The sequence below is a fragment of the Teleopsis dalmanni genome, chromosome 1 (genome assembly GCF_002237135.1).
Source record: "Teleopsis dalmanni isolate 2A chromosome 1, ASM223713v2, whole genome shotgun sequence".
Lineage (NCBI taxonomy): Eukaryota > Metazoa > Arthropoda > Insecta > Diptera > Diopsidae > Teleopsis > Teleopsis dalmanni.
The window spans coordinates 185,685,544-185,699,399 of NC_051846.1; the positions used below are offsets into that span (position 1 = coordinate 185,685,544).

At 27.0% G+C, this 13,856-nt stretch overlaps 3 protein-coding genes across 4 annotated transcripts in view; all 3 read right to left on the reverse strand.

Moving 5' to 3' along the window:
- Positions 1–3,151: 3,151 nt before the first annotated feature.
- Positions 3,152–5,750, reverse strand: LOC119672178 (serine protease persephone-like). The gene is made up of 5 exons (XM_038083175.1): positions 5,680–5,750; positions 5,359–5,450; positions 4,186–4,478; positions 3,924–4,107; positions 3,152–3,520 (listed from the first exon to the last, which is right to left on the reverse strand). The coding sequence occupies exons 2-5, from the start codon at positions 5,396–5,398 to the stop codon at positions 3,189–3,191; spliced, it is 849 nt and encodes a 282-aa protein (XP_037939103.1). The 5' UTR covers positions 5,399–5,450; positions 5,680–5,750; the 3' UTR covers positions 3,152–3,188.
- A 717-nt stretch (positions 5,751–6,467) lies between these two features.
- Positions 6,468–13,826, reverse strand: LOC119670710 (serine protease persephone-like). 2 transcript variants are annotated; one of them, XM_038081092.1, is made up of 7 exons: positions 13,672–13,826; positions 11,249–11,459; positions 9,895–11,043; positions 9,669–9,757; positions 7,246–7,538; positions 6,977–7,160; positions 6,468–6,909 (listed from the first exon to the last, which is right to left on the reverse strand). In XM_038081092.1, the coding sequence occupies exons 1-7, from the start codon at positions 13,727–13,729 to the stop codon at positions 6,569–6,571; spliced, it is 2,325 nt and encodes a 774-aa protein (XP_037937020.1). In that variant the 5' UTR covers positions 13,730–13,826; the 3' UTR covers positions 6,468–6,568. The 2 variants fall into 2 exon arrangements, with proteins under 2 accessions (XP_037937020.1, XP_037937021.1); XM_038081093.1 differs by having other exon boundaries at positions 10,603–11,043; positions 13,672–13,824.
- A 2-nt stretch (positions 13,827–13,828) lies between these two features.
- Positions 13,829–13,856, reverse strand: part of LOC119666889 (uncharacterized protein DDB_G0284459-like) — a 3,610-nt gene continuing 3,582 nt past the window's right edge. Inside the window, exon 5 of the mRNA XM_038076167.1 lies at positions 13,829–13,833. Coding sequence (XP_037932095.1) covers positions 13,829–13,833 — 5 coding nt within the window. The remainder of the gene's footprint in view (positions 13,834–13,856) is intronic.

Consider the following 13,856-nt stretch of genomic DNA (forward strand, 5'->3'; position numbering starts at 1 on the left):
TTTATTTCAACAAATTAAGTTACTGAAAAATATGTTCACTCTGTATTGTTTTCAAAATGCCACAAAAAGAATATATTAATCACACATTATTTTCGCTGCGCATACTCAATCACAGACCTCGCACGTATCCGCCGCTCAACTAACTAATCTGAAGTTTAAAATAATCATCAATAAAACTTAATTAATTAAGACGGTTTATTTCTTGTTTTTAGCAAGAGATCTTCCTCTCGCCGCTTTACTCGCATCTATTCTCGATAACTGGAGAAAGCTTTGAGTAAAGAAATATATACGAGCGAATTTAAACCGGTCCGATGTATCTCAATGTCGCTACAACTGATATTTTAAAAAGATTAAATTCGCATTAAGAGAATAGTAAGCGATTAAAACATATGCCATATAAAACTATAAAATTTTTATTCTCAACTGACAGACTCATTAAGCTATCTACATAACATTGAGATCCAATAGCACAGAAATAAAAATAGCATAAAATACGTTTCTATAAGATTGGTTTAGTAAGGATGTATAACGCAACTATAAATTGATAAATTTTAATTTAATCAATTGTAAATTATGTGCAAACAATATAAATAATCATATATGACCTATACGAGCTTGTTTAGTGGCGTTGTTGGAGAAACTAAAGTTTTTGGTTACTAAACTAAAACTTAAGGTTAAGCAAAAAGAATTCAATACTTCTCTGGCCATTTATATTAATACGTATAGATGGCAACTAAATAATTATTGACAAACATTTCAAAAAAATTGATGTATGTATGGTGTACTGTTTTCAACATATCACAAAACATTTTTAGTGTTCTCATTAGTGTTCGCTTCACGAAAGTAGTGCAGTTTTTAGTGTTCATGACAAGATTAACAAAATAATTTAGTGTGTTTTAATGTCCTTCAAGCAAATCACTTCAGCTATGTTTTAAATGTGCATTGTTTGCCGAGATAGAAAAAAATTTTTTCAGTGTGCACGTATTTTGTTAATATTCTTAAATGAAGATAAGAAATTGGATTTATTCAAAAATAAATATAGATGAAAAAAGTGAAATAATAATTTATTGAGCATTTAGCTGTACTGAATAAAAGTTTTAATATGTATATAAAAAAATTGTTGTTTAAAGTTTAGTTTGATTATTGGGTTATTACTACTTTTACTATTTTTATTTTTATTGTTATTATTTGAAACAAATAATTTAAAAACATAAACAAAATACATAAATCAATATACAAATATAATACAAATAAATTAAAATTGCTAAAAAAATTTTTTCTACTTAAAAAAAACATCTACAATACATATTAAAAGCATCTCCAAAATATTTTTCTTCGAATACCAAAAAATATACTACATTCGGAAAAGAATAACTACAAATATCCACAACAAAAATAGCGTTCGTGAAAAGAACACTAACAAGTATACTAAACATTTTGTATGATATTACAGAAACAGTTCATCATTTTATCGGACATATCGCTTTCGTTTTTAGTATGTTGATTATGAGTGTGTTCATTTACTGTTTATTTTTATTTATTACCTAAAACCACAAAAAAAGAAAAAATATAAATAGGTTTATGTTATTTTCGGTTTTTTGTAATGATATCCACAAAACAATTTACTCTTATTTGTATTAAAAATTAATATAATAAAATTGATAATCAGCTGTAGTTCGGTATATTGCATGGCTTATTTATTTTCAAGTAAAAGCTGCAGTTCGTCCATCCGTTGCTAACAAGTTCTTCGGTTACTTCTAATTTTTTTAACATTCTCCCTAATCAGCTTCTCCAACATTCTACAAGCCTTCTGGCTGAAGTAAGTCAGATATGCATTGCTAATTATTTTCATAACCCTTAAATTCTTAAATGCGAAGATTGTGATTCAATGTGCATTAACGCTTTAACTCACAATTTACTTAAATTTTTTGTTACTTTATATTTTGAGTATATCTATATACATGTATATATTAGGAACACTATTGTATTTATTAGTCGAAACTTTATATATATAAGGGTGGCTTATTTTACTATATTTTTTGCATTTACAGATCTCTTCACTACGTTTAAGTACGATTAAGTTATTTAAAATTGTCGATGCTCGTCATGAGAAAGGAAATGATGGACTTTCTATCGATAGGTTAAACACCTCTTATTTGAATTTTAGATATCATTTCTAAATTCTATATAATTTTCTACTATAAACATATCATTTCTGCAAATACATATTTACAGTTATTTTTGTATCTCATCATTTTATACTCAATTAATCATCTTTGTTTTTTCATCTCTGTTTCTTTCCGTCTCTCTCTCACTCTCTTTATTTCTCTCTTATCTTTCTTTCTTTCTCTTTTTATTTTCTCTCTTTCTCTGCTATCTGTTTATCTCTGCCTCTCCGCTTCTCTCTTTTTATCACCCTTTCTCTCGATGACTCTAACTGTCGAATAATAATTGATATATGCCATATCAATATATTGCATATATTATAAAATTATATTTATTCTATCAAAAAAAAAATTAGAAAGATAATAAAAAATAAACTTTATAGCTGATTGTATTGATATCAAACGGCTTGAAAATCTAATAAGAAAATTCAAAGTTAAGAATGTGTTCACCATTCAAATAAATGTTAGTGAATACTAAAAGTAAATATTAAAATACTAAAAGTAAATACTAAAAATGATTTGAACAGTGAGGAAAAAGTAAAATTATGAGGCAAATTAAAAGGACCTTTTCTCCACTCTCCACTCCACTCCACTTTGCTGTCCTTCTCTCCACTTCGAGAATAGGGTCTCAAAAAAAAGTTTCAATTAGTACCATTAAAATAATGCAGAAACTGCTACTAGAGATGGAGTAGATTTTATAGTAGAGACAGTAATTTGAAAATAAAGTATTTCAATCACTTTAAACGACTGTAGGGTGTTTTTCAAAATGATTATTTGTTAATGAAACAAATACAGTATTTAAGATTTGTAGACCGAATCAGCTAAACATAATGCAATATATGTGAATATAATATTAACATAATAACGTACATGTTTTTCTTTTTAATATAATATTAATTTCTTTCAAAAAGTCAATTCAAATTATTATTTCAACTCTTAAAAATAACAGTTCCTTAATAAAATATTAGATTATCACACAATAAAACTTATGTAGTTTAGGCATCTTTTAATCATTTACTTAGATTAAGGCCACACAATACTTTCTATATAATCTAAGAATGCAGCGACACGTGTATAAAATCCTGGCGTTTCGGTTCCACAACTAAAACCCGCTGATACAATGCCAATTATACGGTAATTTTTGATTGTTTCGTTTACAACTAGATTCAGTGGTCCACCCGAATCACCCTGACAAGCATCTTTCATCTCACTGTCATCTTGAGCACACATTTGAGAATTTATAATACCCTGAGATATTTGCCGCGTAAGACCTTGTTCAGCATAACTTCTATTGCAAGCACTTAATGGAGTTATTTTTAATTTTGCTTTCAGCAGCACATCAGACTTTCTTCGTGCTAAGAAAAAAAATATTAGTTCACTTTTTCAAAATATTATTTCTCACAGACTTATAAAAATAAAAATAATAAAAAATAATAAAAATAAAAAAAAACTTTTAGTTGGTTTTTTATTTTCATAATATATATTTTATTATTCATTCCACTATTAATTACTCCTTTGTTATCACAATCAGTTGTAACTATACTCAGCTGTGAAGAAGAACTTCAATAAACTTTAATACGTTGAATATATTTTCATTACATTAACTATATAAAATAAATTGAAAAAAAAAACCAACTAAAAATTTTTTTTATTTTTGTTCAGATAAGGCTTTAAAAACGTAAATAGTATTAAAAAGAAAAATATATATTATATATATGTAAAATAGTATAACAAATACATTTTAATTAAAAAACTTACTTGTAACATCAACAACACCCCAACCAGTTACATAGAGTATAGAATCTTCTGGTGGATCCTCTATGTTTGTGTATAAACATGTTGGAAATACATCAAGTGTGTACGTCACATTTCTTTCCAATTCTAATAATGCTATATCGTTATAATTACTGCCAGAACTGTAATTTTCATGTATATGAGTTTTCTATAATAAAGTTATTATACATCACTTTTTATATATTTTATGACAAAATTCTTTGCTACTATATATTTAACTACTTACAATAACGGGTATTTCGACACGATCATCCATTTGTTCTTCATCTGTAAAATCGACTACACCCATACGCACAACGGCAGGCATACTTTCACGACTGTTTACGCAATGTGCTGCTGTCAAAACAAATCTTGGATCAATTAAAGTCCCACCACAACGAAAATCATATTCATCTTCATTTCCTATAATACTGAACCCAATAGCTGCCATATGTGGGTATTCTCCTAGTGATACTGGTACTCCGTCAAGTATATGCGCAACTGCATCGACTGCTAAATTCTCTTCTATTAATCGACAAGCTTTAAAAAAAATGTATTTAAATTTAAAACTTTACATACAATGAAACTTATAAAAAATTTATTGAATAATAACCTTTAAAGAAATACATATCTAGAATCTTTCGTTTATCAAAAATGCATTTTATTGCATTGTTAATCTATGTTTGACATCAACAACAAAATGATAATATATTGTATTCAAAGTACTGATAGTTTAACTTGATTTTTGTAATATGAGTTAAATATTTAATATTTTTAATAAAGGATTTTAAGATACATAGAACGAAATTTATTTAACAATTCCATAAAGATATAGATATATAATTAAACACCTTTGAGCTAACATTTTAAAAATCAAATTAATAATTTATAAATATCTTGTAGAGTATTAATTTAATAATTCTGAAAATATAATGCGGTACATTCTAAGTATTCAAGTCAACGTATACTAAATTCTCAATGATAATACTTAGTCATACTCTCTAAGGAATGTAAAGAATTGCAAAGAAAAACAATGGAGTTGGAAATATCAGCAATCTTATGTTTTCCTTTAGTATCTTGAAAAAAAAAATCAATAATATATCTCTAAGCAATGTAAAGAATTGCGAAAAAAAAATAATGGAGTGGAGAATATCAACAATCCTCTGTTTTGCTTTATCTTGATAAATAATATTAAATATAGAAAATCATTTCTGAATTATGCCTTTTTCATATATATGTCTATACAAATTATATACATTTATATAGACATATACATAATGTATATAATGTATTAATGATCAACTGAATGACATACAATATAAAGCTTATCAATAGTATTGCCTCTTATTTCTGAGGATCTTGCAACGTATGAATATTTGACTCTAAATAAATCTATAAATGTTCCTAAAATAAAAGTTACCTCTAACTGCAGGTCGTTCTACTTCTTTCGCACGATCCATGACAGGTGCTTCAGTTTCAGTTAGTTTCGACAGAGGCGAAGTTGAATCAAAACTTTAGGAATATACAGAAAAAATTTTATTAAATTTTTATTCGACATTAAAATTATTATTCTTATACTGTTTAGAATAACTTATAATAAAAATAAGCCATTTCAATTTATATGGTAATGAAAAGAATTAGTGGGAAAAATAGATGAAGTGATTAAAAAATAAAAAAAAATGAATTTTATTTCAAGATTTCGAAATAAATAAATTGTAAAAAACTAAAAATAAAAACTCACTTAAAAATTTCCAAAAGATAGTAAAATTGTAGATATACCAGATCATATCACAATTAAGATTTTAGTAGGTGTCTCTTCAAATTTACTATAAAAAAATTTATATGCTTTTAATTAAATTAAAATAATAAAATTAAACCAAGAAAAAGAAACAGGAGTACCATATTGGGGGTAACAAACTAACGTAATAAAGTCAAAATATAACAATATCATTATATATTATAATGGGTCTGTTACACCAGAGTATTTTTCGTATTAAATAAAAGTAATACTTCATAAAAATCATGAACCAAATATAGAACAAGCTTTCAATTGATTATTAAAGGATATAACATAGTATAATATATAACATAGTAATTTTTGAGAACTGAAAATTATATTATCAAAATTAAGTAATATAGTACAGGGATTTCTTTTTATACCAATGTAATAAATTTTAATAGGTTTATTCTAATGAGCCGTACAAATTATAAAAAAACTAATCGTAAAAATATAATTGAGAAATCATTTACACTAATTGGACACTTATTGCAGATACTAAATCTGCAGCTCAAAGTCTGTCAAATTTCGTTTTAATTAGAAAATTAAGAACAAGCAAAAGAATTCTAGTTAGAATATAAAAAGTCCAAAGTAAACCACAAATTTTTTACATAATTTACTAATAGGTATAATGAAAACTTTTCTGCTTAAATAAAAACTCATTTCAAATATCGTATATTAATCAATGACTCAAACTTCTTAAATTATCACATGTATGTACAATATTATAATTATTTTTCAAAATTTACTTAGTTCTATTTATTAAAATATTTTACTTAAAAATAACAGTTCTTTAATAAAAAGTTATAATATCACACAATAAAACGTATGTAGTCTTAACAACGTTAATAATTTATTTAGATGAGGGCCACACTATGCTTTCTATATAATCTAAGAAAGCAGCGACACGTGTATAAAATCCTGGCGTTTCAGTTCCACAACTAAAACCCGCTGATACAATGCCAATTATACGGTAATTTTTAGTTGTTTCGTCTACAACTAAATTTAATGGTCCACCAGAATCACCCTGACATGCATCTTTCAGTTCAGCAACATCATGAGCACACATTTGAGAGTTTATAATTCCCTCAGATATTTGCCGTGCAAAACCTTGTTCAGCATAACTATTATTGCAAATACTTAAAGGAGTTACTTTTAATTGAGCTTTCAGCAATATGTCGGACCTTTTACGAGCTATAAAAAAAAATAAATTCAATAAATTCTCAATAAATTCATAACATTTTTTATTCTTAAAACTTACTTCCAACATTAACAACACCCCAACCAGTTACATAAAGCACAGAATTTTCTGGCGGATCATCCACATTAGTGTATAAGCATGTTGGAAAGATATTGGGTGTGTATATCACATTTCTCTCCAGTTCTAATAATGCTATATCGTTATATGTTTTACTTGAACTATAATTCTCATGTATATGGACTTTCTATAATAAGAAAAAAGTTTTATTTAGTTTTTTAAGTTCATTGAAATATTTAATTTATTTTTTGTTTGTGAACCTAATTACTCACTAAAATAGGTATTTCTACGCGCTGTTTCATTTGTGTTTCATTTTTAAAATCGACAACACCAAAACGCACAACGACAGGCTGACTTTCACGACTGTTTACACAATGTGCTGCTGTCAAAACAAATCTAGGATCAATCAAAGTTCCACCACAACGAAAATCATATTCGCCTTCATTTCCAATAACACTGAACCCTATAGCTGCCATATGTGGATATTCTCCCAGTAATACTGGGATTCCGTCAAGAATATGCGGAGTTAACTCAACTGTCAAATTCGCCTCTATCATACGGCAAGCTATTAAACAGGAAAAATTAGAATTATATTCAAATTGATAATAAAATTAAATAATTTAATTATTTATTTATAACCACATAACTAAAAGATACATAATATTAGCTAATAAGATACTTTAATTTGTCAAGGTGTGTTTTTTTTTTGTATTACTGATATGACTTATAGGTGTTACCACATAGTTAAATACTTAACATTTCGACGAAAATAAAGAAGTATGTAGAGAACAAAGTAATTATGATCAATTCCTTCAATCATACCAGAAATCCATCTCAACGCAAAAATAAAATCAACCTACGGGTAATCAAATTATTTATAAAGTAGAAAATATCAGAAAATAGGTAAAGAGAGGTTTCTTCATAGAAATATCGACGATGAATTATATGGAAACAATTACCTTAAATGACAATTAGATTGCACAGTTTCAGCTCTCAATTATAATCAATAAATTTATTTAATGGAAATAATGTGTGATAGATAAAGTATATATTATATAGATCGAATTGTAGGAGACTATCAACAATTTTCTTAAATGGCAATTAGATTTTACAGTTTTAGATCTCATTTAATATTTCTACATTTTTATGATGGAAATGATGAACAGCTATTGGAAAATAGACTACCATTGCTGTAACACGAAATTGGACCATTCTTTCTACAAGCATTTTCTAAAGTAACGGAGCATTTTCTATAAGTAACGGAGAAAATGAAGTGAAATTCTATGTAGTATAAAACATCAAACCGATACTCCTGAGATATGAAATGAATCATATAAGCAAACACGTTAGGAATTTTGTTAATTATTTAATCAAAATTGATTACTGTCAATATACCCAAATCAAATAATATGAAATATCTTAGCATTCATTATAACATAAGGTTGACTTGGACTAAATACAGTGAGAATAAAAACAACCCAAATCTAATTAAAATCATTTTTACAATTTCACAATTTTACTGGCTCGTCAATTAGAATTTTCCGCTAAGTCTAGAAAATAAAATTTTAATTTTTAGTTTTTTTTTCATAAAATCTATCTGGTCATATAACATACCATAAAACTATGGACTTTATTTAGTGTGCTTTCTGACATACATACATATATATATATATATATATAAAATATAATATAAATCATATCACCGTAACTACCATACTTCTTGGTTCCAAGACTTCCAGATTCAAAGAAAAAAGCTTTCATATCTGTCTAATCTCATATTAAATTTCTTTAATTTTGATTAATTTTTATATAATTTTGAGTTGTAGATGTAGATTTTCCTTGTAAATCCCTTGCACGCCCCAGATTTTGATTTTTTCAATTAAATATATTAACCATTCAAAAACTAATAATTAGTCACACCTGTGATATTAAACTAACTTTCATTATACATATAATGCATTGCATTGTAATTAATGTGCTAATTATATGCATTATTGTGCCATATTTCAACACTTTATTCAACATACTTAAATCACACAACCATTTTTGAAATATTTTAGCAATTTAAACAAAAATCTGACTTTGACATAAACCTCTGTTATATCATTCTTTAATTACTGAAATATGGTCCGTATATAACTTTACCAATATGGGTATTTTTGTATGGAAATATGGTCCCTTTTAACCAAAATGTAAAGTCTTCACAATACATTTCTAATAGGAGTTTTCAGGAGTCTCTCACGGCTAGTTAATAGCTTTTTAACTATTGAAATGATACAAAAAACGGTTTATAGAAACAAATACAAATAAAACAGATTACAAAAATCGATAATTTATTATCGCATATATATTTTCTTCTCACCGTTTCTATCGATTAATCATGGAGACGAGTATAGATAAAATAGACAAAGTAGGAGTCATATATTTGTATAGACAATAGAAACTCAAAAATTTTTTTTATTGTTACGAAGATTAAAGTGTTTTAGATATTCAAATGAACGATTTAAAAAATTGGGACTACAAAGTTGGAAATCGAAATAAAACACTGAATTTTTATAGATGATCGTATCTTCCATCAATAGATATTGTTTATCTTTAACCAAGCCTATCTCTTCGGTTTCAAAAATCTTTCTGAGTTGCAATTATAAACGAATATTTTATTTAAAAAAAATATATAATAAATAAAAAATTTTACCTTTAACAGCAGGTCGTTCTGCTCCAGCACGATCCGTCACAGGTGAAGCAGTTGTTGGCTTCTTTGTAGTTGGCGGTGTTGTATTGGAACTTCAAAACGAAATAAAAAAATTTACATGAAACTAAATTTAAAATTATATAATGAAATTATAGAAAGAAAAAAAAGAAAGAAGAGAAGAAGAAGATCTAATAAATTGTTAATTTTACTTAAATAAAACCATAACCACCTGTTTTCCATTGGCCAAGCAATATTAGTATTAGTAGGATTATTAAAAATATTTTTATTAACATTTTCCCAAAAGTCATCATTTTGATTATTATTAAAATCTGTTGGATCCGGTCGAAATTGAAAAGGTGCAAATGGATCTAATTGAGGTGCGCTTCTAACTGTGGTTGTTTGTAATCTTGGAGCATTAATGCTTGAAGGAAATCCAAAATTATTCTGTTGTTCAAATTCACGATCAACATCATCTAATTCAGCTTTTACAATTTCTATACCGGAATTAATTAAATTTTCATTGACAGCATCAACTAAATTTGAAAAGTTCATGTCACTAGGTGATGGATTATTATTTGAAAAGAACTGGTTATTTTGTGCTGGACCTTGTATTGGTCGTGATACCCAATTGTTACTGCTAGCAGTGTCAAGGTCATAATTATTTTCTTCCTGAATCCAAGGGCCTCTACGATTATTGTTTTCTATTTGTTGTTTATTAAAATTATTAAACCCATTTAAAAAGTTTTCATTTTGCATTGGCCTTATATGTTCATTTCTCTGATTATTAATAAAATTTAATTGGTTTGCACTATTCCTATTATTTCCACGCCCCCGTGGAGGTACATTTCTGTTTAAACCAAAGGTGTTACGATTTCGATTTTGATCTACCCAATCAACGTTAGGATTATTAAAATTATTTAATTGATTGTTAACTGACTGTGGTGAGCCTGGTCGTATCACATGAGCATTTCGCGCATTATTATTCCATCCTGGTGGCACTCTCGTGTTTCCAATTGATTCCAATCTCTGATTTCTACCTCTTGGATTATTATTTTGAGGGAAGGGAGTAATAATTTCTACATTTGGATCATTGTTTACATTTGGATTTCTATTGTTATTGTTCTGCATTTGACGATTCTTATCTGCTAAAAGCTTTGATAAATCGAAAAATTCTGAATTCGGATCCAATTCTTTATCTCCAAGTCTTAAAGGTTTTGGTGTCGTTGTTGTCGTTGTAGTTGTAGTTGTGTTTAGAAGATCTAACCAAAAATCTGGCTTAGCTGTTGTGGTAGTTCTTGTTGTAGTTGTTGTAGCTCTTGTGGTTGTTGTCAATAGATCTGACCAAAAGTCTTTATTACTAGCAACAGTTGTAGGATTCCTAAATGTTGAAATTAAAATCAAAAGCGAAAAAGTAAGCAAAAGAAAGTTTAGCAAAAGAAAGTGAATTTGTTCTTATAATGATATTAACATAATGAAAGTTTCAACAAGTTAAGATAGTTTTTAGTATATTAGTAAGTAGTTTAATAACAAAACAACCAACGATGAAACATTTTCAATGGTAAAAACATACAAGAATTACTCACAATATGAACTTATCATCAGGTGTAGGGTTTATAGGATTTACGGTCCGCATACCAGAAGGACAACATATTATCTCTTCATATGCGCTAAACTCACATCTAATTACATCTGCTGAGGATAACACTTTTGATTTTATTAAAGCTCCTAATTCAGGACATTTTGATGACAACTTGCACACACCTGTTGTCTGCTTTATTTGGCAAGTATCGCCTTCTGGAATTTAAAATTTAAAATATTTGAATTTTAATAACATTCAATAATAAAATCTAATATAAACATATTTTGTATATTTTATGGAGATACTCTTAATTTAAACATGCCATCATTAAAAATCATTAAAAGAATAGACAATAGAATATCGCTTAAAATATCAAATATGACTGTTGTAATTATATATTCAAAGTAACAGATAGGGATAAGACTGTAATCTATAGATTAAAAAATAAGACAGATTTTAGCTGCTTAACTACTTTAAGTTAAGCTAAAGTTAAGCTATAGTAGAGTCATGAGTAATAACGATTACTATGGTATAGAATGCCATCACTAATCTTAAACCAAAAAGCTTGAGCTTCAATTATCCTTCATTTGATTTAAAAATAAAAGAGAACTTTCTCAGTGATAAAATAATATTAAGCCAACAGTAATAGAGTATGGCTTAAAGTATCAAATATGACTATTGTAATCATATATGTTCGAAATGCCAATATACAAATAAGACTGTTAAACATTATTTTACAAAACTAGCATTTACTTCGAGAACTAAACCAGCTTTCAACTGGTTAAACTACTTAATAAAATTGAAGCTATACTAGAGTGATGGGTAATAACATCTACTATAGTATAGAATGCGATAATCTGAAACCAAAAGGCTTGGGCTTATAATATCCTTAATTTATCAAAATAAGTAAAATAACCTGTCACAAAAATATATATCAAAAATCAGGACGTACTGCTAACAGTTCTAATAGTAAAAAAAAATCTTATAACTAATCTTTAATAATTTAAAAAAGAAATAACATTATAGTAGCGTATATATGTAATTACTATAAAGAGCTAACTCCTAAACTTTTAACATTAAGCAATAATATCGATTTTTTACTTTAACATATTTGTGAACGATATATTTTTATATATAGATATTATAAGGTATTTTCTAACAATTAAATATCGGTTTCTCTGCTTTTCACTTATATTTATTATAAAAACATCTGATCAACTCAAAATTTTAAAACAAACTAACGGCTTTCAATGATATTATTAGATTAATAGAGGAGCTAACGAAGCTGTTAAACGTAAATCTTGTTTATTGTTATCTTCTTCGATGTCCTAGCCTTATTGTTTATATGAGTTATAAAATTGAATTATTTTGAATATCATCTCTTCTAAGACTATAGCTACCAACAGTCATACAGACTACTTATTGCTAAAACATAACACATCCCAGCACAGAGTTTCTTATCATATAACTATACTATGCAACCATTTTACATAGAAGCTTATGTCACCTTAGTTAACTTTTCAAAAATGTTCTAATTAACTTATGAGTTCTGGTAACTAAAACATATGTACCAGTTTACATAAAATCCCAATAATATTGTTTTGTATACCAATTAAAAATTAATCAAATCTATATAAATATTTTAAATTCAAATCGCACAAAACTGAGGCAAATTCAAAAATAGAAATCTAATTATATGAAAATAAAATTAAATAACAGTCAACAAAAAAAAAATTATAATTAATTAATTTTTATTATTGTTATTATTATTATTCGAATCGTGTTAAAATAAAAAAACAATAATTCAAAAATGCATATCAAATTAAGGTCATTGTTCGTAACAAACTACCGAAGCTAAGATATGTAACTTCAATATTCATTAAGTAATAAGAACTATTATTCGACTATATATATGTGGGTTATGAGCTACTAGATTAGAAGAGAAAACTCTACCTTTCTCTTCTACTATGTAAGAGATACTGTAAATACTGTAACTGTATTTCAAAGAAACTCTAAAACAATTAATTAAAACTAGAAAACCACTTAAGCTCACCAAATACATTTAAGAAGACCTATGGTTCTTCCACAAGAAAATTGTTATTTAAATATATTATTTACTCGATAAGTCCCCAGGATATGGTTCCCTTTTGTTCTAATATGTGGAATATCTAACACATGAAATGTTCTATAAACGTCTTATTTACTGGATAACACCGATATATAATTTTTTAAATATACATAACAATACAATTTTTCTAACTTACTGCTAATGCAGTACGATCAATACAGCTATATTTAAAATCAATCGAATAGTAATGCGATTGATTGCAAACCCAAACGGTTGTAGAAATTGATTCGATCTAATTCTAATTCTGAGCAAAATTTCAAATTACTGTAAAATTCTCTTAAACACTAGACTCTACTTACCGGATAGAGCAGACACTTTTAGCAGAAATGCTAAGCTCAGCAATGAAATGAACTGCATTTGGTTTCGTATGCAATGAAGTTTTACGAAAGATAAAAATATTTTGATCCCAAAATTCAGCAGTCACGTCTGCGTCTGAGATTCTTTATTTGAGATATTTTACACTATAAAAAATATAATATTTTTT